General features: G+C 62.5%; 1 protein-coding gene across 11 annotated transcripts; it reads right to left on the bottom strand.

Moving 5' to 3' along the window:
• CXXC5 (CXXC finger protein 5) lies at positions 1–27,532 on the bottom strand. Of its 11 annotated transcripts, none has more exons than XR_014935701.1 (3): positions 27,070–27,100; positions 4,273–5,352; positions 1–1,021 (listed from the first exon to the last, which is right to left on the bottom strand). XR_014935701.1 is itself a non-coding variant. In XM_085519384.1 (3 exons), exons 2-3 carry the CDS (start codon positions 5,137–5,139, stop codon positions 977–979), a joined length of 828 nt encoding a protein of 275 aa, XP_085375510.1. In that variant the 5' UTR covers positions 5,140–5,352; positions 27,422–27,532; the 3' UTR covers positions 1–976. The 11 variants fall into 11 exon arrangements, 10 of the variants coding, with proteins under 10 accessions (XP_085375510.1, XP_085375515.1, XP_015731803.2 ...); XM_085519384.1 differs by lacking the exon at positions 27,070–27,100 and adding an exon at positions 27,422–27,532 and having other exon boundaries at positions 4,357–5,352; XM_085519389.1 differs by lacking the exon at positions 27,070–27,100 and adding an exon at positions 27,422–27,506 and having other exon boundaries at positions 1–1,018; positions 4,357–5,352.
• Positions 27,533–27,922: the final 390 nt, after the last annotated feature.

The raw sequence follows: 27,922 nt of genomic DNA, 5'->3' as shown, positions 1-27,922 counted from the left end.
TGACGACACAAAACATGCATTCATTTTATTCACAAAACCAGCCTGGATCGCTAAAACATTACAAACAGCATTTCAATTTAATGTTGTGGAGAGCTGGAGACGGGGATTTGAACAGAAGAGAAAGATCGCTTTTCGGAACTGCTTCAGCACAGGTCCTGCGTGTCGGTTTGATTTCCATTCCAACCTCAGCCCGTTTACAAACATTGCTTCCAGGAGCGGAGCGCTGCAGCGCGGGGCTCTCCTGCACGTGGCATTTCTTGCTCTGCATGAACAAACTAACAAACAAGGACCTTTTTCTGCCTTTTTTTCCTCTCCTTTCTTAAATTCTCCTTTTCCTTTTCCCCCCAAACCGCCATTTGTGCAGCAATTGTTTCCTTCCGTCCGCGATTCCAAACCTCTCGCTGGTTAAACGTAGGCAGGTGAGCGGCGAGGAGAGGGGAACTACATCGCTTCAAACATATTCTCATTTATAAACATGAAGTCGAGGCATTCTAGAAACTATCCACTCTATTGGATGACGGGAAAGAATCAAATAAAAAGTATAAATGAGGGTGCAATTAAACAACTGTGCTAAATTACAGTAGTGCTTATTAGTAACTAGATTTGAAAAGGTTACTGTAAATTTACATTCCCTACACAAATACTGCATCTTTCACACATAAACAACATCAACACCAAAACACAGAAAGAAACTGATTGTCCATACTCTGTCTATTAAGTCTCGGTACTTTACAGATCCATTGCTTTTCTCTTTTGATTATTTTAATTGAGAGCAGTTAAATGTCTGACGAGGACTCGGAGATGTTAAACAAACAAAAAAGAATTATAAAAACAGGAATGAAATTTGCGAGAAAATATTTTTGGTTCTAAAGAGACACAGGTGCATCCATTCATTTCAGCCAAAATCCCTTGCCTGAGACAACACAAGCAAGCAGTGACATTGCACTTGGATGACAGAGCTTTGGGATTCCCGTTCCTACTGAAACCATCTGAACGCAGCTCCTGTAGGAAGCATCACCTTCTGGAAAGGAAGAGAGAAGGGGGGGGGCAGGACAGAGGGACAAGGCATTAGGAGGGCGGCTGCGACCCCTGTGGGGCTGTAGGGCTGGGATCTGGGGCTGTAGGGCTGGGATGTGGGGCTGCAGGGCTGGGATGTGGGGCCGCAGCTGCTGGAGCAGGCGATGGGCACCCAGCCCTGCCCAACCCCACAGCTCAGCCTCCAGCAGGCTCAGTGTGGGGCTCCTGGCTAAGGCAATGCAGGGCTGTGCTGCAGGACCCGCTGCCCACTGCCCGCTGCAGGGGAGGCCTGGAGAAGCCCTCCCAGTTTGTTCCCCATGCCACACAGCCACAACGGCACAACCCCCGGCTTCCCCTCAGCCATAGTGAGCACAGTGGCCAGGCAGGTACAGCCAGTCCTGTCCCCACAACATCCCACAGCCCACCCTGTGATGGGTCGGACAGACAGCAGGAGGGACACAGCACCCACACAGGAGGCTGGGAGCAGCCAAAGTCCTGCTGGAGGCGGTGGGAACCAGGAGCTGCTGGGGACACCAACATGTCCCAGGGATGCAGATGCTCCCAGCAGCCTCAGTGACCTCCCACCACCCCACAGAGCAGACCCAGCACCAGCTGTCAGAGGGACAGCAGGACAGAGCAGAGGGCACCCACAGAAGCCCTCTCCTTCCACTTCTCCACACCCAAACAAGCACGGGACAGCAGTGGCAGCAGCCCCAGGGCTTGTTGAGGACATCCCCCATCCCAGCCCAGCCAAACCCTGCCTGGCCACGAGGAGCAGTGAGGAACCAATGGGTTCTCTGACACCACCTGCAGAACAGCTGGGAGCTCCCTGAGCCCACGTGCTGCTGCACCAGAGGGAGACAGATGCTGGAGAGCCCCCCAGGTCCCACATCACACATCACAGCGGTGCCACAACAGGGAGCACGGCACCTTCCCAGGGCAGTGGCCATACCCTGCACTGGTACAGCCCCGCACCCAGCCCTGCTCTCCGGGATGAGCTGTGATCCCTGCAAACTGTAACCAAGGGTCTGAGGAACACGATGCCTCTGAGTCACGGGGCTCACAGCGATGGGCAAGGGGCAGCTCTTCAGATACCCCTCACCTGGGAGGAAGAGGAGAGGGAACTCCTAACAGGCCTGGGAGGTGTCTGAGGCAGCTCTCCATTACCAAAGGGAGACAAAGGGCTGTAGTGCAGATGCCCAAGGGCAGATCTTGCCTCACCCCTGCAATGTGACAACAACCACCACACCAGCATTAGCAGGAGCAGCACGGTCAGCTCACCGAGGCTCTTACAGATGGAGGACAGCTCTATTGGGTAAAATCCCCATCGTCTGCGGCCTCCGTGTGCCCTACAGCTCAGCAGCAAAGCCCCGAGCTACATGTCCAGGGCCGCAGCTCTGCCGGGGGCTGGCAGGTTGCAGAGCAGCCCGGTGGGTGCAGGGTTGTGCTGCTGCCTGCTGCAAAGCCCACGACCCGCCTGGTCCAGCAGCCACTCCAGCAGGACACCAGCAGCAACCGGTTATTCAGGCTCTTTAGATGTGCAGATAAAGCTTAACGGCGGGATAGGGACTTAGCCTGATTTTTATGCCTCCATAAAGGTTTAATTCTATTTTTTTTACTGCTTGATTTTAGATCAATGTTTAATCACAGCTGCAGCCCCTGTCCGGGCTCTCTGAGGACGCTGCTGCCTGCACGTGTGGCATTCAGCCCTACCAAGGAGATACAGGGCGCAGGCTGACGTCTTGACCACGGCTGCTGCAGCAGCACTTGCTCCAAAACTCAGACAGCCCAGCGTCACCCACCATCCCCAGCCTCCACAGCCCCGGGAATGACAGGAGCATCCTCTGTAGGGCCCAGCGCTATCAAACCAAAAGCCCTACCTGAGCAGCTCCGATCTCAGCCAGATGTGGAATGGGACAACAAATCAAGGGGAGCTTCACGGGCTCCCCGTGCTATTTATTGTCCCCAAACCAGCACCACGCTGGAGAAGGGAGCAGCTTGTCTGGCTGATGGGAGCTGTGATTCTATTGACCCGCTTTAGGACTCTTCCGAAGAGATGAACTTTTTTTTTCCTTTCTCCCTTTTTCCAGATCACTGACTCAGCAAATTAGAACAAGAATATAATTTAGCAATACAGCGGTTTGTGAAAGACACGGTCCCCCTCTCCTCATCCCCACCGCCCAAATAGATTTTTTTTCCCCCTTCACGATTCATTCGGAGCTGATGCTAATTGAAAACGTGGGACGTGGTTAAGGAAACAGTGGGTTATCTCTTGGGGAAGGGCAGAGCACAGGCCGTGCCCTCGTGCCAGGACGCACGATCTGGCCGATGTCAGGGTGACTTCTGGCCTCCAGCAGCAGCAGCGTAAGGATGGGGAAGCACAGCTGATGGCCGGATGGGCCACCACAAAGATCACACACAGTACGTGGGGGATTTGCAGAGGGGCCTCGGCACAGCACAGCTGCTCCCCAGTGCTCCAAGCCCTCACCAAGAGAACCGTGTGCCTGCTGGGTGTGCACGGCCCAGGGCAAATTCCAGTCCAGCCCACGACCCGGCCCACCCGCCCCTTCCTGCAGTCCCTGGGCCTGCAATGTGCCCTCCCTGGCTCACAGCAAGGCAGCCCCAGCCCAGTGTGTGGGTCGGCAGCTCCAGGGCCAGCACTGCTGTGACGGTACAGTCCCCATGGCCACAAAGCATCGCCCTGCAGAGCGAAGATGCAGTACGTGCAGGGAATGGAGGGGATGCTCGGCACAACATCCAGAGCAGGGCTGCATCCTGCACCGCAGCGGCCATCCCAGCACCCCTGGGAACACATGGACTCCACGAGGCAGCTGAACCATGGGATGCTGGAAGCAGCTCTGCCCCAGCGCAGGCACAGCCCTGTGTGCTGGATTTGACCTGCAGCCACTTCCCACCCAAACACAGGGCTCCCCACTAGTGCATGGAATGAAGCAGCGAGCCAAAGGGCCGGGCTGCAGGCAACCCACAAACACGGCTTCACAGCGCTACCGCCCGCAGGTCTGTCCCTACAGACACCCCTGCCACCCTCCGACCCACACACCGGGTCCGGAGCTGCTGCCTGGTGCAGGAGCAGCAGCACTGCTGCCCTGTGCTGCCTCAGTGCTGACAAAGGGCCCCGGCACCGGGCGTCCCCAGCCCTCACCCAGCACAGAGGGGGCAGCCGGGGGCACTGGGCAGCGCACACAGCTGGTGGTGAGAACTGTTAATGGAAAAGAAAAATAAAGTAGGAAGTACCAGGCGTTTTATTATCTAGGGCAAGATCCGAACCCAGGAGAGCTGCCCCAGGAAGGGTTAGGGTGCCTGACAGGGGCCGGTTACCTCCAGTGCTGCAGAAGGCTTCTTTTTGAGTTCTTCACATTTTCGGAATTTGCAAATCTGGTGGCCAGTTTTGCGATTCCTACAACTGCTGCACTGCTCGCAGTTTATCCGTCTTCGGCACGGCGGGCACATGCCACATCTTTTCCGTTTCTTTTTCCCCGAATTGATGGCAGATGCCAATTCATTCTGCATTGGATACTCTGCCAAGCCAGCCATATGGAGCGCGCTCTCTGCCAGAAACACGCCAGCAGGGGTCATAATGAAAAGGCCCGGGTTGATGGGAAAAGCCCCCAGGTAAGGAAAATCAGAGGGGCCGTTCATTGTCTCTGCAGCTGAGACCGCCTCCATATCAGAGATAGCAGTCCCGTGGTCACTTGCGAGAGGAATATGCTCCTGTACCACTCTTTTGAGCATTTCTGTTGACTGAGCAAACTGTTGTAGGGCGTTCTGTCCTTCTGAGGAGATTTCCGCCACCCTGTCTAATTTGCTCAGCATACTAGAGATGCTTTTGTGCTTTGAGGTAGAATTACTTTTATCCACAGCATCGTTGCCGTTAGTTAAGGGGTTGCCTTTCTCCGAATGTTCGCTTACCGAGCTGCTGCTACCAAAGGTGGAATAGTGGGAGAGCGGACGGGACTTCTTAAGACTTTTGTTCAAAGGTTCACTAATTATCCCACTTTTGTTCCTCCTCTCGGTGCTGACGGGGGGATGAGAGTCATCCTGGCTATTTTTTTCCGCCTCTGGCTTGTTCCCAGCGCCTTGATGGGAGCCCGAACTCGACATGGTGCAGGAAGAGGAACAACCAAAGCCAATGAGAAGCACCCCGAAGCGGAGCAGCCCCGCCACCCTTGGCGCAGCACCCACACAGCGGCCGCCGGACACAGCTCACGCGGGAGCACTCATCCACGGGGCGCGTCCTCCAGGCTGGGCCGCAAAGCTCTGCAGCAGTTTCAGTGCAGAGACATAGTCGGCGGCTCTGATACAAAACACACGGCTCTGGAAGCAGAAAATAAAAGGGAGTTAGTACTGGCGAGAGCAAGCAGGCTTTTCAAAGCAGCTCTTCCTCCCCCTGCAACGAAACTCAGCGCCACGAACAAAGAAACTCCAGGGAACGGACCTTGGTGGAGATCCGTTCCGCTGCTCTCTAAAAGGGTGGCCATCCAGACACAGATGGGGGGCACAAAGGGACCCCCAGCCCCACAGCCACGTCCCCGCGCTGCCGAAGGGCTCCCAGCGCTGCCTCTCCTCCCCCAGCGCCCCATAGCAGTTGTGGGGCTCCCGTCCTGCTCTGCTCCAGCAACACGCAGCCCTGCAGGGCCGGTGCCCGATGCGGGATGGAGCTGGTGCTGGAGTGTGGCACACTGCCATGGCTGTGCTCACTGACTCCACGGGCCCTTGTCCCCAGGGCCGCGCTCACACCGGCACCAAACAGGGGAAGGGAGGCGAGCTGTAGCATGCAGAGCTGCAACATGCAGAGCTGCAACATGCAGAGCTGCAGCACACACCTCCTGCCCACCCCGCGGTGCCATGACCCCCCACATCCCCTGCCCACACATCACTGCAGGGAGGTGACAGAGCCCCCCCTTACTGCCACAGCCCCGGGGGGGTCAGGAGCAGCTGGGCCCCGTTGTGGCCGCCAACACTTGTTGTGAAATTCCTCCTCCTCCCCTCCCGAGCACGCACACACGCACAGGCACTGCCAGAGTAATCAGGCTTTAGAGAAAAGCTCCAGGGCTTAGCGGAGCAGGAACCCACGTCCCCACCCCAGCGGCAGCTGGGGGAGGGCAGTGCCTAAGGGGGCCCCTCGCCGGTCCCACAACCCCGGGGAGGGCCGGGCGCAGGTAGGCGACATTCCTGCATCCCCCCCATCCCCCCGCAGCAGCCCCACGCACGGAGCTCCGCGGGACCCCACGGCCCTGCACGGCCTGGCAGTGCCTGCACCGCGACACAGCCCGGGGCGCTGCCCACGGAGCAGCCCAGCAGCCGTTGGATGCGGACGGGGGCGAGGTGCCTGTGCCAAACATCACATTACTGGAACAGGAAGGCAGCCCATCTCACCCCGACGCAGGAGACAGCTCGCCTGCGGAGAAAAACACCCCCACCCTCGCACTAAAACCGCTTGCTTCAGCTGCTGTGGGATTTAAGATGCAGCGCGGATCGATGCAGGACTCGGGTTCCAGCCCGCAGCTCCGATTCACGTGGGAGGGAGGCAGCGCTGCGGCGCAGGACACGCTGCCCTTCCCGACGGCGGCCACGTGGGCGGCACAGCCCGGCGGGGAGGTGGGCAGCGATGCCGGGGGGCGCCGGGCAGCAGCGGAGCCCGGGCAGCTCGTGGGGCTGGGTCACACCTCGGTGACAAAAGCTGCCGGCGCTGGGGCCAGGAGGGGAGAGCGGCAGGAAAAGCATCGAACGGGAGGATGTGAGATAAAGCGGCCCGGCGGCATTATCTCACGCCCGCCCGCGACCGCCTTTCCTGCGGCCCTTCTCCTCTTCCGCCCCTCACGGCGGCGGCCCCGCAAAGGGCGCAGCGCGGTGGGCGCTGAGCGGCGCCTCGGCCGGTGGCGGAGCAGGAACCACGTGCCCGGGGTGCGACGACGGGCTGAGGGTCCCCGGCCCCGCACGGCGCTGCGGAGCTCCCGGGTTCGCCCCACGCCGCCTCCTGCCCGCTGCCCCCGAACCGCCCCGGGCCGGCGGCAAAGAGCCGCGCTGAACGGAGCGGCGGAACCGTCCCCAGCTCTGCGTGCCCGGCTGGGATCCGCAGCCGAGAGCGACACAACGAGCAGCCCCGGATTTAGCGGCCCGCCGTGTAATCTGGTGCGGCCTGAGCCGCCGCTGACAGCGCTCAGACACCTTCGGGGCTCCTGGCTGAGCTGCCGCCCTTAAACCTCCACCACGTGCCGGCGGCCTCGCCGCGCTGCAGGACGGAACGAGCAGCCCGAGCATCCCGAGCCCCGCAGCTCCGGACCCGGCGCTCTCTGTCCCCATCCGTTATTTCCAAGGGCGCATCTTCCCCTGCAATGGCCAGACCCCAACAGCACCCAGCACCCATCCCAGCAGGGCACAGCACCCAGCACCCATCCCAGCACCCATCCCAGCACCCATCCCAGCACCCAGCACCCATCCCAGCACCCATCCCAGCACCCATCCCAGCACCCAGCACCCATCCCAGCACCCAGCACCCATCCCAGCACACAGCACCCATCCCAGCACACAGCACCCATCCCAGCACACAGCACCCATCCCATCCCAGCACCCATCCCAGCACCCAGCACCCATCCCAGCACCCAGCACCCATCCCAGCACCCATCCCAGCACCCATCCCAGCACCCAGCACCCATCCCAGCACACAGCACCCATCCCAGCACCCATCCCAGTACACAGCACCCATCCCAGCACACTTCGCCCATCCCAGCTGCCCGCTCCCGGCCCCGCACCGCACAATCCCCTCATTGTCCTGCCGCCATCTGTGCCCGCCTGGCGCTGCCTCGCCCCGAGGTGCCCACGGGCAGAGCCCCCCCCCCGGTATCGCCCCGCAGCTCGGCCGTGCGGCCCCGGCCCCGCGTCGCTAATTGCCGGAGGAGGGGGATGGGGGTGGGGAAGGAATTAATTATCTTAATCCCGTCTTTATGGCTGACCCCAGGAAAAGCAGAGCGCGGCCCCCCGGCCCCGGCCCCCATCCCCTGGGGAAGGCGCCGTGCGGCGTCAGCTGGGTCCCTGTCAGAAGGTGCTTAGCGGCGGTGTGGCATTAAGCAGCATGTGATGCACCCGCGCCCAGGTCTGCGCCGCTCGGCTTAGGCTGGAGCCGAGCCAGGGCTCAAGGGGACCCACCAAGGGCGGGAGGGCCCCCAGCCCCCAGCACCGCGAGCGGGGCCCGAGCGGCTCCGCACGGGGCGGCCTCGAAGCCGACAGGAGTCAGACAGTGCCCCGACAGCGGCGCTGCCTCCGGGGAGCGAAAACACAACCCTGCCACCGCCTCCGCCGCCCGCGGGCTTCACCACCAAGAACCCGAGCTCTGCAGACCGGGCACCCGCTGCCTCCCAGCCCAGCGCCGCGCCGGGCTGCTCCAGATCCAGAGCCCCGGGGCTGAACTGCGGGCACTGGGCGCTGTGGATGCAGGAAGCGCCGAGCTGAGGGTGCGGAGCGCTGAGAAACGACGGACGGAGCTTTGCAGCCCCTGCGCTATTTCACCGCCTGCTGCCTGGCGTTACTGGAAAGCAACCGGCTCCCTCAGATGTAAAAACTCTTGTCTTTAAAAATAACTTCTGCTTTCCTTTAATTTTAAATAAATCAATCTGCTCCCGTAAGAGCCGCTGCTCGTTCAGCCATGCACAGACACCAACGGAAAGAGAGAAAGGGAAGGAAGAAAAGCCGGAGCCGGGCTGCTCCGAGACAAAGGGACAGAAATTAAAAGTTCAGCCCTTTAAATGCCGTAGCGCGGCTCCCTCCCCATTGTGCCGCTTGGTGGGCACCGGGGCCCGCCATTGTCTGGCCGGCAGAGGTGGAGCAGACGGACGACGGAAGGGAAACCAGCGTCTTTTCAGCCTCTAAAAAGGAGGCTCTACGTGGCTGTAATTGTGTCCACCGCGGGCTTTTTGTCCCCGCTTCCTCCCCCTCGCCCCTCCCCACGCCGTGGAGGCACGGCCCGGCACAGCCCCCGCCTCCCAGCGACGCGCCAGGACAGGCGGACAGACAGACAGACGGACAGGCGGACAGACCGACCCCACAGCGCCGTGGCCAGCCCTGAGCAGGGCCCACGTTGTCACCGGTCGGGCCTGGAGGCACCGGACCCAGCAAGTGCCCAGCTGCAGGAGAGAGCAGGGAACGGGGACGGAGACCATGGCACTGCCACCTATGGACATGGGGAAACCAAAGGGAACCAAGGGATGAGGGGAGAAGTCAAGGCACAGGGCTGAACGACCCTGCAGGACATCCATCCAGGGGGGTTCTAATGGTACCCAATAACACGCACAGGTACCAGCAGATAAAGACAAGGGCACACTTCTCCTCTCTGTCTGCAAGTCTTCTCTGTCAACCCACAGCCCACAAGCTCTGCTCTTCCCATTCATCTTCCCCAAAACTGGTCCAGCCAGCAGCTCTGCTCACGGATGCACCAAATCACCGCCACCCACTTGGGTTCCTCAGGGCACCAGCAGAGGATGCAGAGGCTGCTGTGGGTTTGGGTGGTGCTGTAAGTGCAGGAGACGTGACCAGAGCTGGGCCGTGTCACCAGCTGGGTGCTTCCATAGAGGTGGTTCATCTCCAGAACGTTCTTACAGTGCTGGCAGTGGCAGCTGCTCCACTACCAAGGTGGCACGGGGGGACGCTAAGAAGCCAACTCCCGAATTAAAAAAAGCTATGGAAGATTAAATCCAGCATCTGGAATTAGCCCCGAAAGCAGATGGCTCAGCATCATGGCACCGAGTGGCTTCCACCAGCCTCCTCCTCACTCACAGCCGCTCTCCATCCACGCTGCCTCCCAGAGCAGCTCACAGTTCACACACTGCCCAGCCAGAGATGGGTGCTGGGCTCACACCAGCTCCGTGCACATGTCCATGCAGAAGGCAATGCCAGCTCCCCGCTGGTTCCTGCCTTGCACAAATGCACTCAGACCAAGAGCAAAGCGCCCTGGCTTTCCAAGGAGCCTTTGACTGCTGCACCAAGCAAACAACCACCTCCACACCAGTAACAGGAGCCCCGTCGTCGTGGTGCCAGCAGCAGCTCTGTCTCCCCGCAGTGATCCAGGGCCCAACCTGCCCCAGCACACGACCGCTGCCACGGGTACCCCTGGGGCTGCCCCGTGCTGCCCGGCTGGGGAGCGTGGCTCCGTCCTGCCTTTGAGGGGCGGCAGTTATGGATTACGGAGCCTTAAATGTCAGACGACCAGGCGCTCCCTCGAAATCCACTTATCTCCTCTGCCACTTGGAAGGGCCAGAGCAGGGCGGTTATGGAGATAACGCGATTTGAAACGTCCACCCGAGTGTTCCAGGGCTCCATTTGCCCTGTGGACAACTCCGGGCGGCTCCTCCCCCTCCTCTGTTGGCGCAGCTGCTGCCCGGGGACGCAGTGAAGGCGAGCGCGACCACGGCCGGCCCCACAGCCCGGGGACAGCGGGGGCTGGCAGCGTCACCTCCCCCGGCGCGCTCCCCGCGTGGCTCATCCATCGCCCCGTGCCAAAGCTGCGCCGTTCACTGCCCAAATCCGAAAACGACTGTAACTAAAACCTACCAGATTGAGACTCGGGAAGGGCCCCCCCCGCCTCCCCCACCTCCCTCCAAATGGGATTGAACAGATCTGTGTTTGCAAGAGCCGATCTCGCAGCCAAGCAGCATCTGACATTCACGCGCCATGGCACGGCTCTGCTGGGGAGCGCTTCCATGGTCGCCCACTCCTCAGCGCCGCTCCCCACCCGCGGCCACAGGAGGAGCCACAGCTCTGAGCTCAGAAACCCACCGAGTCCCACATAATGCTACGAGGTGCTGCGAACCCCCAGCCAGCCAGCAACCACCCCGCAGGGACAGGAGACGGGGCCTCAGTCCAGCAAAACCACCTTCCCCTGAAAAGCCCCCGGACCCTCCTGGAGAGAAACCTCCAGCACGGCCCCATCGGGCTGCCAGAGGAGGTGACCGATGGCATTTGGGGCTGCAGCACTCGGGGGCTGGGCTGACCGACCCCGCAGGAAGGACACTGGGCACATTTACTGCCCGCTGGGCACTGGCACATCCCAGCAAACAGAAGACACCAAGCCCACGGCTGAAGAACCCCAGGGCAAGAGCGCGGCACCACAGCAGGCACTGCTACCCGAGCACTGTGCACAGCAAGGGTGTCCAAGCAGAACTGGCAGTGTCTCAAAGGAAGGGACTTGGACCCTTCGTGTGGGAGGGGACACAAGCGAACCAAAGGAGGTTTGGCAGACATGCAGCCCTCCCATGTGCCAGCAGCACTGCTGGGACCCCCACCAAGCTGCCCCATGTGGCCCCAGCAGGAGCACTGAGCACTGCAGAGGGACCCCTGCCCAGGGAGACCCCCGCAGCCCTGAGCCATGTGAATCACCATGGTTAACAGATGGGCCGATTAAAGCATAAAATTACATGGGGTATAACTGATAACCGGGCCACAGAGAGACTGATCAGCAGCAGCAAAGCTTCTAGAAGTTAATTAAAAACAAAGTTGTAGGCACAACAACCCGGGAGTATTTGTTGGTGAAGAGTCCCAGACCAACCAGCACGACCTCCCTGAGCAGCCCCAGCAACCTGCACCACATCCCCCTGTAATCCCATGGGGGCACAGCACACACCAAGGGATGCTCAGGACTCTGCATCCTGCTGCCCAGAGCTGCACAACTGCCCAAACACAAGGACCCAGCCTGAAGGAGCCACAACAGGATGGGAGCAGCAAGGGTGTGGACCAGCCGGTCACCCTCTGCAGGCTGATGAGACGTTGGCGTATGAGGGGATCTGGGAGCATCTCAGCTGCCCACACCAAAACCGACAGCAGCGACACGTGCCATCACCCCAAAGGCAGCCCTGTGCAGCACACATGGGCTGCTGAACGACTCCTTGTAGCACCAGGAAGGCGGCTGCGCCGTCGGGAAGCAGCCGGGGTCCACAAATGGCAGCTATTGACAGATGTCTAATAGGACGCAGAATAATCCCGTCTTCCTCTGGGAGGATTCGGGTCGCCCTTGCCCTCACTGGGGGCTTATCCATTGTCTGGATCTGCTTGTGGTTGTTATTTTTGGTCAGCACCATGTTTCACTTGGCCGTGCTTGCATAAGGAACATAGGAAGAAGAAGGAGAAAGAAGAGGAAGGCTGATGGCCGGGGTGGGTGGGCACAGCGCTGCTCTGTGCCACAGAATCCACAGCCCCAGCTCAGCACAGGAGCCGTCCTGAGCCTCCGGGGTCTGCACCCAGACCCCCAGCCAGGCACAGTGGGACTCAGGGGGGGCCAGGGGAGCACAGGAGCTCCCAGGACGTAGGAATTAGCTGCACCCCAAGACTCAGCGCTTCTCAGCACCTACCCCACTGCCTGGGCAGCGACTCACAGCACAGCCCTGCTCGCCAGGAAGGCACAGCGCTCCTCCTTTGTGCCTGGGCTCGCTTTCTGCCACACGTTCTGCCTGCAAAGCACTAAGACAATGAAAGGCTCCCTCCCCGCTCAGTGGGCTCTCACTCCTCCCGCCCCGCTTCCTGCAAGAGATCGAGGGCACGCTGCACAAAACCGACTCTCCCGAGCCTTCCCTGCGCTCAGTGCCACTTGTCATTCAAGCAACCCCGTGGCCTTTAAGCTGCCAAGGTACCAGAGCTGCTCCGGAATCGGAGTTAGCTCAGCTTCTGCCCTGGAGCAAGGAATCTGAAACACTGCCACTGGAAACGAAACAGAGCATCCATCATTTTTCTTGCCAGGAATATATCCAGCCTAAAAAGAAATACTGCCTGCTAAACAGCCAGCAACAAAAGCCCTCGGTTTCACCAGCAAAGCAAAGCCCAACATCTCGCCTATCGGTCATTTCCACGCAGCTCCTGATTGCCTGCCCTTATAAACCACCCGAACCAAAATGAGCAGCAAAGTGAGGGCTGGGGGGGGGAGCTGCAGGAGGAGGGCAATGGGATGGGGGGAACGGCAGGTCCCAGCCGGGATGCTCCAACACGAACTCGGCAGCTGGGAAGGAAGGGTGCAGGCGGCACAGCCAGGGATGGAGGGGACCAGAGCTGCCTGGCTGAGGCTGCAGCACCCATCAATGCCGGTGCGGCCGCTCCCTCCAATGAGCCCCACTGCAGGGGCAGCCCCCAAAGTCCCCACGCCCGGCTCACCAGCCACCCCTGGCCAGCAGCTGTCACCCTGCACTCCATGTCCCCTCCCGGGGAAAGGAGCCTTGCGTTCCCAGCCAGGCCCAGCCCCCAGCACAGGCACGCCAACCTAAATATCTGCAAGAGGCTCTCCCCTCCATGGGAACAGCCACTATACGCAGAGTTCACATGCCCCAGCAATGCCTGATTAAACTCCCAAACTCCCAGGGAATACCCCTGAGGCTGTCTGAAGATAAGCTAGAAACGAGACCGCTCTCAGGAAACGCAGCAACTGGGAACGAGCAATCACATTTTTTAAATCTACAATACAGATCAAACCCGGGCGGGCAGCAGGCGGCCGCTCGAGCTCAGCATCCCCTGTGCCAGCTGTGTGCTCACAGGGTGCCCAGTGCTGGGGCGATGCAGGATGGAGAGACCAGGCAGGAACCTCAGGGCCCCAAACTGAGTAAAGCAACTGCTGCGTCCCCACTGCCACCAGCACAGCCCCAAAGCGGCCACAGTGTCAGCCTGGGGTCAGTGAAGGCACAGCAGCACAGCATGTGACACCATGGGTGAGCTGGAGCATCACAGGAGAAGCAGCGAGGAGATGACAGCTAGGTAAGGTTGCCCAAGGGCCTCCTCCCTTTATACCTGCTGCACACCATAGAGCATCCAGCTTCTTGTTTCCCACGGAGCAGAGCCACAAAGAGCCACAAAGCTTCCTCACCACAACTGCAAACTGCAATCAATGGCACTGAGACCCCCCAGCGTGAGAGAGAGCAGCCAGGAGCTGCCTGCTGCTGGGAACAGCCATGGGAGAAGGGGAGACATCGCAGCCATGACAACAGTGGGGGCTGAGGGAGACTCGTTCAGGACTCCCATTGCTCCATCCATCCATCCTGCAAGCACCAGGAGCACCATGGCACACAGAGCAGAGGTAAACCTGCACCACCAGCACACCATGCTCTGCCATGGGGAACACTGAGCTCCACCAGCTTGTACTGCTGAGCAGTGCATGGAATGAGCCCCCCATCAAGCTCCTTGCTGGAGGGGTGTCCACCAGCTCCCCTGGTGCCTGACACTTAATGAAGCCGAGACCAAAGGTTTCTCCTTCCATTCGAGCTTCCCAGGACAGGATGGAAAAACAGCAGTCCTAAGCAAGAGGATGGGAAGAGTCATTGGGAAACACCTCCCACAGTGCCCCTGGATATACTGGAACAACAGCAAGAGGCTCCACCAAGGAACCCCAGTGTCCATCTTTGATCAGATCATGAGTTAGCTCTAGGGCTAGGTAGAGTTTCACTGGGATCTCACACACTGCCTCATCAAGAAGTGCAGGAGCTCACTATGAGAGCCTTTGTGCAGGACGCTGGGCATGAGCAGCAGAAGGCACGTTTCCATTGCAGGCCTTCACAAAGACCCATGCTGCTTTCTTTCCTCCTTCACTCATTTCCAACACACTGGACATCCAGGTGAAGGACAGGTAACGGTCCCAGTGCAGCAGGCAGCCCCATGCTGGGATGTGGGGCTGGGGGCTCAGGCTGTTTCTGGTGGAGCGGTGCAAGTCCCCAGCACAGCCCCCCGAGGTGCAGGGCTCACTGAGCTCTTAATGGGCTTATGGGGCTGCTGGGCTGCCTGGCTCCCCCAGCACAGGGCTGGGCCTTAAAGGTGCCGCTGGGGGCAAGTCACAGTGTGGCCACGCGCTGCCCACCCAGCACCAACGGCCCTGAGTGCTCAGCCTACACCAAGCCCTACCCTGGCCCTGAGCAGCCCCACACAGCCCCGAGCACAAGGGCAGGCATCTCCCCCACCAGCTGCCAAGGCACTAATCCCCACGGACACAGCTCCTGCTCTGGCCCCAAGCAGCACTGGCCTTGTCCCTGCTGTCCCCGTCCCCTCTCCTGGCCCTGCTGTCCCCAGGCAGGGTTGGGGTTCTCCATGGGAAGCCGTGACGAGCAACCCCAAAACACCGACCCGCTCCTCCAGCACAGCCCCATGTCGTCCTGCTGCTCTCAATGGTGACAGCTCTCCTTCATGCTTTAACAGATTTCAGGGACTTGGACTCCCTCACGGAGATTTGTGCCCGTGGGTATTTTCAGAGGGGAAACACACATGTAAAGAAATAAACCAACAAAACCTGGGCAGGCGGCAGAGCTCCTGCCATTTCCATATCAGCTGCTGTACATGCACACGGCGTGGAAAAACCCGTCGGAAATTTCTGTTAGAAATAAAGGGAGAACCAAGAGAACACAGTGCTGGCTGGACACAGCATGCCAGGAGGGGCTGACAGAGCTGTTACGGTCTATTGGGCCAATAATCCACAAACTAAGACGGATTTATTGTACATGGCAGATCGTAACGGCTCCAAAGAAACCAGCGCTGTCTCCTGTGCTTCAAATTCACTTTCTTTGGAAAAAAGGGCCAAAATATGGCTTTACAAGATAAGATGCGAGGTTGTACCATTCTGTGACAGACAGAAGCCTGGGCAAACACGTATATGTTGATATATGTATATAAATAAATAAGGTATCCGCTCCTCCAAAGCCAGCAGTGCTGCATTACTGGCTTGGCGCTCGGTCGCTACCGCTGGATTACCAGTCTAGGTTTCACCTCTGCTAGCAAGCGGGATTTGCAAGGGCATTGTTTCCACCACAATATTAGCACCGAGCACACAGGAAGATAACGAGAGCGCTGGGCTCCATGGGATGGGGGCACGCAGGGCTGGGGGCCCTCGGGAGGAAGAAGGCGCGAGCCCCCAGCACTGGGGCCGTGTCAGGGCACACTGCTGAGCGCAGGCTGGGGCCGTGCAAGAAATGATGCTGGTAATGAACGCCAGAGGCTGTGCCATCTTCTGCAGCTCTGCTCCTGGGCACCTGCGTGGTCCTGCAGAGCAGCCCGAGCTGCACGGAGGAGTGGGGTGAGACCGAGCCTGCAGTAATTGCGGCGTCTGTTCAAATCACTCCAACGCTGGAAATCACGCTGGGCCCGGATGAAAGCTTACAGTGCGGATGATCATATCAGACTGGGATAAAAGAGGATAAGCTAACAGGTTTAGTGCACAGCTTGTCTGAGTTGGTGCTGCCGCAGAGGGAGGAGAGGAGGCTCCCGCTGACCCAGGGCCCCGGCGCATTGCCTGGCACAAAGCACTGCCTGGTCCTGGTGCTGCAGCAGCACCCAGCCAGCAGCCCTCAGTGGGGCAGCACCTGGGGGTGGGCACCGCATCAGTGGGGCAGCTGATGCCACGTGCTCTCTCAGCAATGTGCACCGTGCCATCCACCCCAGCCCTGAGCAGGGCTATGAGCCACTGCCAGCCCCCACAGCCCCAGGTCCCCAGCACCTGAGCTGCACTCAGTGCTCCGAGCGGCGCTGCCACGGGGGTACATTGAGATGGCACCAGCTCCCTGTGCCAGCACAGTGGGCAAAGATGGGCCGGGGGGTGATGAGCTCTGGGGCAGGGATGGGGAGCAGGGATGTGGGGGTTGGCCACCAGGGCAGGGAGGGAGGGAAGGCGGGGGCTCCGACTGCTTCCCGCGCCGCAGAGGGAGTTTAGCCGAGTAATTAGAGCAGGAGGCTGTGAGTCAGCAAACGATGCGTAACCTCGCCGATGTTGACAATGAGGCAAAAGATGGCAGTTTCGACTGAGAGCTCCCGATGAAAGGGCATATTTATATATGCAAGAATCAGAAACTCCGAACAATCGCACGGCTGGTGACCCGCTCTGCAAAACACGCTACTCTACAATGACTGTCCAGCTGCCAAATATTTGACGGCTTTAAAAATAATTGGAAATAGAGACGTGTCTGCAGCCTAAACCTAAAGGACCAGGGGAGCGGGAGGAGGGACCAGGCGGGCCTCAAAAACAGAACGACAGACGTTGGGAAGGCGCCCGCCAGCCTCTTCTCCAGCATCCAAGGCCGCAGCCAGCCGGAGAGCGCCGGGCTCGGGGCTGACCTTGACAACACCACACTGCACATGGCCCAGAGAGAAGAGCCACCACTGAGACCCTCCTCACACAACTGCCAGGCTGCTGGATTTATACCGAGGCGAGCGCCGGCCTGGAAGCAAATCCCGGCTGCAGCCATGGCCTCGTCCCTCCCGGGGCCGCAGTCGGAGGCAGCAGCGCAGGTAGGGAACGCTCCTCCCCCACGGTGCAGCAGCCCTGACGAGGAGAGTTTAATTAACCCTGGAAAGCAATCGTTAACCATCCAGCGCGGAGAATCGATGCGGAAGGGGCAGCTCGCTTCGGAGGGACCATCTGCTTCGGTGCTTTGGGGAGGGTGCGCCCACCACCCACCTGCCCACAACTCCCCGCGCCCCATGGAGCCCCACGGTGCCCCACAGCTCCACGGCCGGGCTGTGTGTGAGCGGGCAGCAGAGCCAGCTGTGCTGCAGGCAGCAGCCCCAGGCACCCAGCAGCCCCGCGCTGCCCCTCGCCTCGCTAATCTCTCTTCCCGTAAAGCCCCAGGTCTCCGTGCCACGTGATTTCCTATCAGCCACAGCCCTTGTTCCAAATACCACCTCTCCGGCTGCTGCGCGGCCCCACAGCTCCAGTGCAGGAGAAGCCCCACGGCTGCCGTGCCCCACACCGACACGCTGGGGATGTGGGGTGAGCCGGGAGCCCAGGCACCAACCTGGGAAACACCTTCCCCATAGAAGGTGTCCAGGCACCAAGGATGGGGGATGCTGCAGCTCCCCACCACAAGGACACCCTGAGTCAAACCCTACCTGAAACAGGCGGGGGTGTCACAGGGATTTGCTTAAATCATCAATCTGTCTTTAGAGGGCTGGTATTTTTTTGCTGATAAAATCGCAGCCTCTTCCTCCTACCATCCTTGGAGGCATTTCTTCCCCAGCCCAAGCACAGCGGGCGCAGCTGGGCAGGGACAGGAACCCCGGAGCTGTACAAGCCCAGCAGCCCAGCAGCACTGTGTCAGGAGCAGGGCAGGGAGCCGCAGCGCTGCACACATCCTGGCCAAGCCATGGTCATGCTGCATCCCCAGCACAGGGATGTGCAGAGCTGCTGGCACTGGGGCATGGGATGCTTGATTGCATCACAAATACAACAGATCCACTCGGATACCAGTCACAATCATGGTCTCCACGCAGGCAGAGCACAACATCCAGGGGTCTGGGCCAGCATCTCCCACCCCAGCACCCCTCCAACCCACCCTCAGCACACCCTGCAGGGACGCAGCACAGTGCAGACCCACAGGTGGGCACAGACCCACAGATCCCCAGCAGGCGGGGATGGCACAGCACAGCCCTGCAGCAGGAAGTCCTGCCCCTGTCCTCACACTCCCTGGGGGCAGCAGGGCTCTCAGCCGCTCCGCTCCCACGAGCTGCCATGGGAAGCAGGGTGGCAGATGGGCCCTGGGACAGCACTGCCCTGTGGGACTGGAGGCGACTCGCACTGAGCTCGTGCCCCCGCTGCCACCCAGCCAGCAACGCTCGTCCCTGATGCCGCTCACATTGCAGGCCGTCCCTGTGCCAGCCCGATGACACGGCTGCAGGAGGTGACTCTCAGAGGGGAAATGGCTGCGCTTCACCCCTCCAACTTTCCACTCACTACAGCAACGCCTGTTCCGCTCCCAGCTGCCGGGAGAACGGCTCTGGGCAGGGCACAGCCCTGGGGAAGGGGGGACCCTGTGCTCCCCACACTGACTGCAGCAGCACAACCAGCACCACGGGCTGGCACCCAGGAATGTACCCAGAGCACCAACACACCTGGTTGGCACTGGTGGGAAGCAGCGGCCCTGGAAGCTCACAGACCCCCCACCCAGGGGCATCTCTGCACCTCAGGGAGCACCAAGGTGCACCCAACCAGGCACACACAGACATGGGGTTTCTGAGCCCTGCACAGTGCTCACACCACCACGTGCATCCCACCTCCCTTGGCACAGGAGCTCAGCTGCAGTGGGACAGTGGGTCTGCTCCCCAGCTCCCACAGGAGTTCTGGCAGCTGCAGAGCACCCTCCTGCTTTCTGCAAAGCAGGGCCACGACGCACAGCCCATATGCAGGGGTGAAGGCTGCCAGGATGTGCAGAGCCCTGCTTGCCTCCCAGAGCACACCACAAACGTGGGAGATGGGCCCCAGCTCCAGGAATCCCCTCAGCCCTGAGCCAGAAACACAAACATCTGATGGGAGAAGGGAGCAGGGTGAGGATTCACCAGGGACCCCGCCTGGCCCTCATGCTGCTCCAGCAACGGCTTGGAGCCACCCCTGCTTCCCATCCTGCACCAGAGAACCCCTCCAGCCCCCCAAGAAGGGATACCCCAGTGTCCTCCCACAGATTCCCGGCATCTCAGAGCCCCTATCGAGGCCCTGTGCCTGCAGCACAGTGGGACACGGCTTCATCTGACGGATGCTCAGCACGCAGCTGAGATCCCAGGTCCCAGCTAATCCCGGAGCTCTGCAGGGAGCCCCAGGCCCATCTGCAGGGTGAGGGTTGGGGCACAGGGAGCCTGACGCACGGGAGGGCTGTGGCCGGGAGGGGGGGGTGATCTGCTCCCACCTCCTCAGCTGCTCCAAGTGTTTTCCAGCCTTCCCTGTCGAGTTTACGTCCTTTCAGATTAGCTGCCGCAGCCACGGCCTCGCAGCGAGTGTCAGGAGCTGCCAGCATTCGGCTGCTTGCAATTACCGGCACTCGGCACCGGGACAGCAGCCCAGATGCTTCCACCCGCAGGAGCCCCCAGCACCCACCCCTGGGGCTCCCGGCACCCCAGGACATACAGCCCCCACCACCACCTCCCCCCCTCCCCTCCTGCCACAGCCACCCCTCGGTCAGCTGCCTGCGAATCCATGTACGTTCATCTTCACGGTGCATCAGCACAAGGAAAAAGCAGCTTTTTTTTACAGCCTTAATCTCTACCTGGGGTCACATTCACTTAATCCTCCCCGATCCCCCCACGCCTTCACAAATAAAAGGGTCCATCCTGGCCGGGCTGTGTGCCCCGGGGAGGTGCGGGCACAGAGCAGGGGAGCAGCGACTTCCACCCACCAACTGCACCCACCGAAGCGCTGCATCGCATCCAAGGTGACTCCTCTTTTCCCATTCAGATGGATAATGAGCGCTTTTAAAGGCTCTTTATTTAAGGAAACAAAACCTGATGGTGAGGAGGGAAGCACACAGCAGCGTTAGGCGGATCTGGACACACCGATGGATGGAGGCAAACCTCCAGCTCTCATCCTGACCCCTGGGAGCTCAGACAGCGGGAGGAAGGATGACAATCAGCCTCGTGGGAAGGGAGGACCCCAGGGAAGGACAGCGGCCAACTGAACCCTGCAATCAGCCTGAGGCACCTCCAGCACAGCCCAGCCCTGGGGGCAGCACAGCCCAGCACAGCCCGGCCCCTGCTCGGCCCCTTCCTCCATCACGCCCCTGCTAAAGGCCAGGCCCAAACATTGCTCGGCTGCTCTCTTTGCAAAGTATTTCGACACCTACGTGATAAAACAAACTCATCAATAGAAACGCCCTGACGGCTGGCTTTCCCCTTCCTTCCTTCCTCCTCCGCACGCATACCCAGCTGCTCGCTTTGGAAGCGTCCATGTGCGAGCACACAGCTTCTCCTGAGCCAAACGGCGTCAGGCTGGCACGGCGCAGTGCTGCAGGCAGAGGGAGGGGGCTCTGGGGCCGGGCAGCAGCCAGGTGCCACCCAGCCATGGGGACAGAGCTGAGCTGGGGATGGAGGGGTCAGCAGGGCTGCGTCCTGTGCCCACCGTGTGCCGGCAGCTGCAGCGCAGCACGACCCTCTGCCTCACTTTCCCCACACACACCTCCCCATCCTCAGCCCTGGGGCTCAGTCCCTCCACCCTCACTGCAAATCTCCCCCCGCCCCAGGCAGCAGCGGGTGCCCCCCAGCCAATGTGCCCCACAACAACTCGCTGTGGCAGCGCAGCCCCCCCGGTGGTGCAGCAGCACACACTCGGCCGGCACCTTGCTGGGATTTGCAGGCTGTCCTGATGCATTACAGCGTGGATGCCTCGCGTTGGCTCCCGGCCCCCCGTCACACCAGTCCCCCCCCCATCCAGCTCTGCAGCTGTCCTGGGGCCGCAGCTCCCACGGGCAGAGGGATGCGAGGCTGTTCCCAAAACCTCCCCCTCCTCATCTCCCGCCTCGATTTTCCTGCCCTGGCTTTAAATAGCAACTTCAGCTGAGCCGGAGCGCTGACAGACTCCCACTGCCTTCTCCTGCAGCGCAGCGCGATGCAGCACCTCCCCATGCAGCCCCCACCCGGCACTGGGCCCCACCATGCTGCCAGGAGCTGTGCCCCCTGCCCCCATGTTCCCTGCCCCTGTTCCCTGCCCCCCTCCTGGCCGCCAGGGGTGAGAAATGACGTCATGAACAGCTCTGTAGGGTCAGTGTCCATACAGGTGCAGAGCTGAGCGGGGCACCTGGCAGAGCTGGACCCCATGGGATCTTCACAGCCTGCACCCCGTGCCCACCCACATCAGCCCTTGTCGCCCCCATCCCCCAGCAAGGGACACCGCTGTCCCCAGTTCTGGGCCCCACCGGTGGCACCACAGAGCCCGTGGGAGCCCCCTCCCCATAGCACCTATCAGCCATCCCCACCCCATAGCTCACACCACGCCGTGCCCTGCGCTGTGCCCACAGCACGGGATGCTTGTGGGAGGGGGAACGGGAGCGGAGGGCTGGGGAGGAGTGTGAAGGAACCAGCGCCTCCTGCGTGCTCTGTCCGGAGCCAGAGAACGAGGCCATATTTGAAATGCTTCGCATACCTCCGGCCATCAGATTAGCGAGATGAAGAAGGTAAAGCAGAGGGCAAGGCGAGCACTCCTGGGGCCGGCCATGCTCGGCCATGCTCACAGGGTATGGAAATGGGGGAAACGTCCCAGCAGTGGCACATGGGGAGCCAGGCACGGCACAGGGACAGCAGGGACAGCACTGGTGCGGGGGGACACCACAGTGCCAGGCACTGACCGCGGCCCGGAGCTCAGGGATGGTACCACGCCAAGCTGCACACAGCATCAGAGGGCGCAGCTCCATCACCGTGGACCTAAAGCTTCATCTGAGCACAGCACCACAGGAGCCCCACGCGCCATCCCAGCACCAACAGTTCTCGAGCATCTCAGCCCCAGACAGAGACACGGGGATACATGGAACAGCCTGTGGGGCAGCCAGCCCTGGGGCCAGGGCCATGAACAGAGAGCAGCCACACCGCCAACATGGCATCACACAGAGGCACGGCCGGGAGGTGCCCAAGTGGAAAGCTCTGAGCTCAGGGCTGGACTGCAGACAGCTCTTCTCATGAAGCCGGATGGAAAACAAGGCACAAAGGCCTGAGGGCAGGTCTAGCAAAATACATGAGAAATGGTGACCCCAGGACTCGCTGGACACCAAGAGACCACCTGGGGTCAGAATGGATGGAGCTGCTCGGACACAGATTAAGGCTCTTGAAAGGAAGACTGTGGGAGATGGATACTGCCCAGACATCTCTACAAAGAGCTGGAGTGGAGACAAGAACTCAAGGCAGGATTGCAAAGGCAAAATTTAACCATCCATCACACCACACTCCCAGGCAGGGCCAGAGCTGCCCCGACACAGCTGCCAAGTGCCAGAACATCAAGCAGTGCCGTGGGACAGCAGCAGGCGCAGGGGGTGAGCACCCCAACACATGCACTGAGGCACACACCTGCACCCTGCCCTGGACCATGCCCAGGACACAGCCGGCACCAAGCTGACACCAGAGCTGAATGGATCCAGCTGAATGGGTCCCACCGTGCTCAGCAGCATGGAGAGCAGCACAGCACAGCACAGCACAGCACAGCACAGCACAGCACAGCACAGCACTGCCCAGGACAGCACCTCCCTATGGGTCCAGCTCCTCCCCCACCACTGAGTGGTGACATCGTACAGCACAGTGCCCACGGACACCCACACTGAGCTGCCTGGGGAACCACATCACACCGTCAGAGAGGGACGGAGCCACAACCCAATGCCTGTCACTGTCCTCACCTCTCTGAGCTGCGGCACTAAGAGCATCGTGCTTGGACAGGCAGCACACAGCACTACACCTCTGTGCCATCAGCTGCAGGGACGAGGCCAACACGAAACCCCACAGCTGGACCAGCTCACACAGCACCGTGCTATGGAGGCCACAGTTCTGCATTCTGTCAGCGCTAAGGATGCCCAGGCTCAGGACATGGGAGACCCCCTGGTACATGCAACACCACCTGAGCAACAGGAAACAGAGTCACATTCCCAGATCCCACAGCAGGAGCACAGACCAAGTGCCAAGCCTCAGCACACAGATCCAGCAGGGCCATTATCTCACTCCCTTTCCCACCTCACAACTTTCCCTGCCTGGGTGCCCCATAAAGGCTGCTCCCCCCCCAGCACCCAGCCCCGAGGCTCCAGCAGCACCTGGCTGGGGCAGCAGGATGGGGGGCTGCCAGGAGGCCACCAACCCCTGGGGGTGGCACATCGCCCTGCACCCACCAGCAGCAGCTCCACGGCCGGAGACGCCAGTGTGGCACCCAGGGCAGTGACAGCCCCGCAGAGCAGCGGGCACCCAGGGCAGCAGGACGGCCCTTGTTCCACCTCTAGAAAAACCAGTGACCTTAAAAATCCTTTTATTCATCTAATAACAGGCTGCCACCTGCACACGGTGACAACTGCCATCCCGGGCTGCGCAGTGCCCTCCACCTGCTTCCAAGGCACAGGGAAAGGCGAGCTGGGACAGAACCACCCCAGCACAGCCCTGCAGCACAGCACAGCCCTGCAGCACCCCAAAGGGAGGGGGCAGAGGGCAAGGCAAGAGCACTGGTGCCACGAGTGCAGCGACACGGGCGGACCCATAGGTGCCCTTCACCCCCACCTGCAGACACCCGACGCTCCCCCATCACCACTGGGGTCACAACTCGCCCTCGGCCACCCACATGGGTCACCCCGTGCTCTCCAAGGCCCCACTCCTGACCTCTTCCCCCCTGGCCCCACAGCCCCCCATCGCACCTCCCCACCCACCGACCCGTGCCCACAGGTGCTGAGGCTGCCAGCCAGGACCCCCCTCAGCCGGGGCCACGAGGAGCCCCTGAGCGGCCCCTGAGCTCCCAGGAGTCAAAGTTGAGTCAGGGGAAAAGGAAAGGAAAAAAAAAAAAGAAAAACCTTTTGAGTGCAATATTTTAGTTGAGCAACAGAGCATGAGTAAAGGACGGAGGCTTTTCGTGGTCTGGTGAGTCTAAGCTATGAGCTGAAAGTTTAACTATTAATACTCTTAATCAAGAGGTTGCTCCTACAGCCGGGGTTTGGGAAAACAAACGCACCATCGGGGCAGGAGTGGAGGAATCTGCTGGGAGATGGGGCCGGGCAGCCCCGCACCGCCCCACCGCAAAGCTGCCGGCACGACGTGGGGCTGCGTCCGGCCCGGCCGTGGGACCGCGGCTGGCAGGGACCGGGACGGGGCGGTGTGAGCAGCACGTGGGGCCGAGCGGGACGGAGCCGCACACGGGGGAGAGGAGACAACCCCGGGGAGGGGCCGTGCCAGGGGGACCCGGCATCCCCACGGCCGGACATCGGAGCGCGGCGCCCCGCAGTGCCTGGCCGCAGCCTGGGGCCGCCCACGGGTGCTGAGCCCGCGCAGGCTCCCGCAGCTCCTCTGCACCCCCCCCCCCCCCATCCCGTCATGGGACCGAACGTGGGAGCACGGCGCCCACCGACCCGCTCCGCAGGCTCCGACCCCCCCGGGCAGCACCGCGCTCCCCGCATCCCCGCCACGACCCCCCCCCCAGCACAGCCCGGCTCGGCGCCCCGCACGCCCCCAGCGTTTCCCACGCGACGCTGCTCACGGAGCCGCGGGGCGCGACACCCCCCGCCCCAACGCCCGGCGCGGAGCCCCCCACGCGCAGCGCCGCGTTCCCGTCCTCCCGCTGCACGACGGCCCCGCCGCCCTGTGCCGCCGTGGGGGGCCGGGACGCAGCTCTGCGCGCGGCGGGGCCTTTGTTACTTTGCTTTTGTTGTCACCCGCTGGCGCGGCCCCCACGGCCGCTGCGGGGTCAGGGCACGGCGGTGGCGGGGCGGGGGGTGGGGGTGGGGGTGGCAGGGGGCCGGGAGCCCCGGCAGCGCCGCCACGGCCCGCGGGGACACGGTGCCGCACAGCAGCCGCGGGACGGCTCCGGGTTTGGGTCCCCGCTGCGCGTTGCGCCTGTCCACGGGCCGCGGGGTCACAGCGCTGGACAAAGCCGGTACGAGGGGCACGGCACGGCTCGGCACGGCACGGCACAACACGGCACGGCACAGCACAACACGGCACGGCACGGCACAGCACAACACGGCACGGCACGGCACAGCTCGGCACAACACGGCACGGCACGGCACGGCACGGCACAACACGGCACGGCACAACACGGCACGGCACGGCACAACACGGCACGGCACGGCACGGCACAACACGGCACAACACGGCACAACACAACACGGCACAACACGGCTCGGCTCGGCCGCTACCAGCAGCGCAGCTCCCGGCCCGGCGGGCGGCTCCCGGGGCGCGAGGCCACGCACGTGGGAGCCGTGGGGGGGGTGGGGGACACGGCACGGCTCCGAGCACCGCGCGGCCGCCGCCGGGAGCAGCTTTGTTGGTGCGCGGGACGCGGAGCTGCCCCCTGCCCCCACGGCACCATCCATCACCGCCGCGCAATGACCCCCGGCCTGCGGGGCCCCGCGGGAAGGAGCGCAGCGCCGGAGCCGGATGAGATGAGACGGAAAAGAGCGGCGAGAAAATACAAACGGGGGGGGCAAAAAAAAACCAACAACCCGACGAAACCCGGCGGGGCCGCGGTCTGCGGAGCTCCGAGCGGGGACCGCGGCGCTCGGTCATCACCCGCCGCACCGACCGCGCTCGGCTCCGCCGTCATCCCCGGCGCCGCCCGCCCCGCCGCTCCGCTCCCTCCCTCCCCTCGCGCCCGTCGCGGGGCCGGCGGCGGAGCGGAAGAAAAATAATAATGATGTTAACGGAGGGATTTACTTCGGGAGAGGGAAGAACCCGACACGCCAAAAAAGCGACGAAACGACAAACCCCCAAAGTTCGGGACTTGTTACGCACGGCTCCGCCGCGCCGCTCCCACGTCCCCCCCGCTGCCGTCGCCGCCGGAAAACGCGCACCGCCCCCGGCCGAACCCGGCACCGAGCGCCGAGCTCCCCCCGCCCCCCGGCCGCGCTGCCCTCCCCGCCCCCGAGAAGGGTCCCCGCGGGTGGCGGCGCTGCACCCCCCCCCCCCCCCCGCCCCCTCCCGCCCGGCGCCGCACAACCTTCCCCCCCCCGCCTCCCCCCCGTGCTCGGCGCTAGCGGGCGCCCCGCTGCCCGCCGCCCCCGCGCCCCGGCCGCCACCATTGTCACCCGGGAAACGGCGGCGGGCACCGAGAGGCGGCGGCCGCGGGGAGCGGGGAGCGGAGCTGGGTGCGGGCGCTGATCCCCCCCGGCCCCGCACCGCACCGCGCATCCCGCCGCCAAACTTTGCTCGCCGCGTATCGGAGCGGAGCGGCACCGCCGGGCGGAGCGCAGCGCGGAGCGGAGCGGAGCAGAGCACGGCACGGCACGGCACGGCACGGCACGGCACGGCACGGCACGGCACAGTACAGCACAGCACAGCAGAGCGGAGCGGATCAGAGCCGCCCCCGGCCCAACGCCCCCCGCCAAACTTTTTCCCGACACTTTTCCCCCAACTCCGCCCGCCGGGGCAGCCCCGCGGTACCGGCACCCACCGACGGGCCGGGCCGGGCCGGGGTCGGGAGGGAAGGGGGGGGGGGGTGGGGAGGGCGGGCGGGGAACGGAGCCGCTCCGCGCCGCGCACCGAGCCCGGGGACCGCGGGCGGCCGAACGGGGCCGGGTTCGGCACCTGCCCGCAGCGCGGAGCGGGCCCCGCCGGGAGCGGAGCCGAGCCGGGCGCGGTGCCTCGCCGCCGCCGCACACCCACCTCCACATCGCTGCTCGCTCTGGGAGTGCACAGCCCCCGAATCGCTGCACGGCGCTGCATCGGCCGCTGCCCGCGGCTGCCGGCAAAACCCGGACCGGACCGGACCGCCCCGCGCCGCGCCGCGCCGAGAGCCGCGCGCGCCCCCCGCCGCCCGCCCCGCTCCGTGTGACCGAACCGCGTCCCCGCCGGGTGCGGCCGCGCCGTGTCCCCGCTGTCCGCGCGTGTCCGCGCCGCGAGAGCCGCCCCCTCCTCGCCCCCACGGGCGTCCCTCCCTCCCGTTGGCTCCCCGCGGCCCCCACTGTCCCTTTGGCCGCCGTTCGGTGCCACGGCGCCGCGCCCCCACGAGTGTCACCTCGGCGCGTCCCCCCGTGTCCCGCCGCTCCCGTCGGGAATCGCAGCCGGGAACCCCCGTGTCCTTCCGTCCCCCGTGGGGTGTCGCTGCGCTGCGCCCCCACCCCACGTCACACCCACCCCAGGGCCGTCCCTGCCCAGTGACCCCGCCGTGTCCTCTCCCCCCCTGTGGGCTGTTACTGTTCTCTGCCCCTCACTAAGTGCCAACCCCCCCCAGCGTGTGTCCCCCACCCCACCTGCTCCCATAGGCACCATGATGTGACCCCTGGGTCTCACCTGTCCCCACTGTGTGCTCCCCACGTCCCACCCCCACGTGGTGTCACCTCGCTGCACCCCCCCAGTCCATGTTTCCCAGCGTCCCACCACAGCTGTGCAGTCGTGTCCCTTCCATCACACAGTGTCACCTCACTGTGCCCCATGTCCCATGCACACCAGTGGTGTCACCCATCCTCCCTAGGGCTGTTTCCTCCATGTTGCCCAGCACAGCACAGCACAGCACAGC

This window comes from Coturnix japonica, chromosome 18 (genome assembly GCF_054131305.1).
Source record: "Coturnix japonica strain WE chromosome 18, WE-NBRP24, whole genome shotgun sequence".
In the NCBI taxonomy this organism is placed as follows: domain Eukaryota; kingdom Metazoa; phylum Chordata; class Aves; order Galliformes; family Phasianidae; genus Coturnix; species Coturnix japonica.
This window is presented reverse-complemented; position numbering and strand designations above follow the sequence as displayed.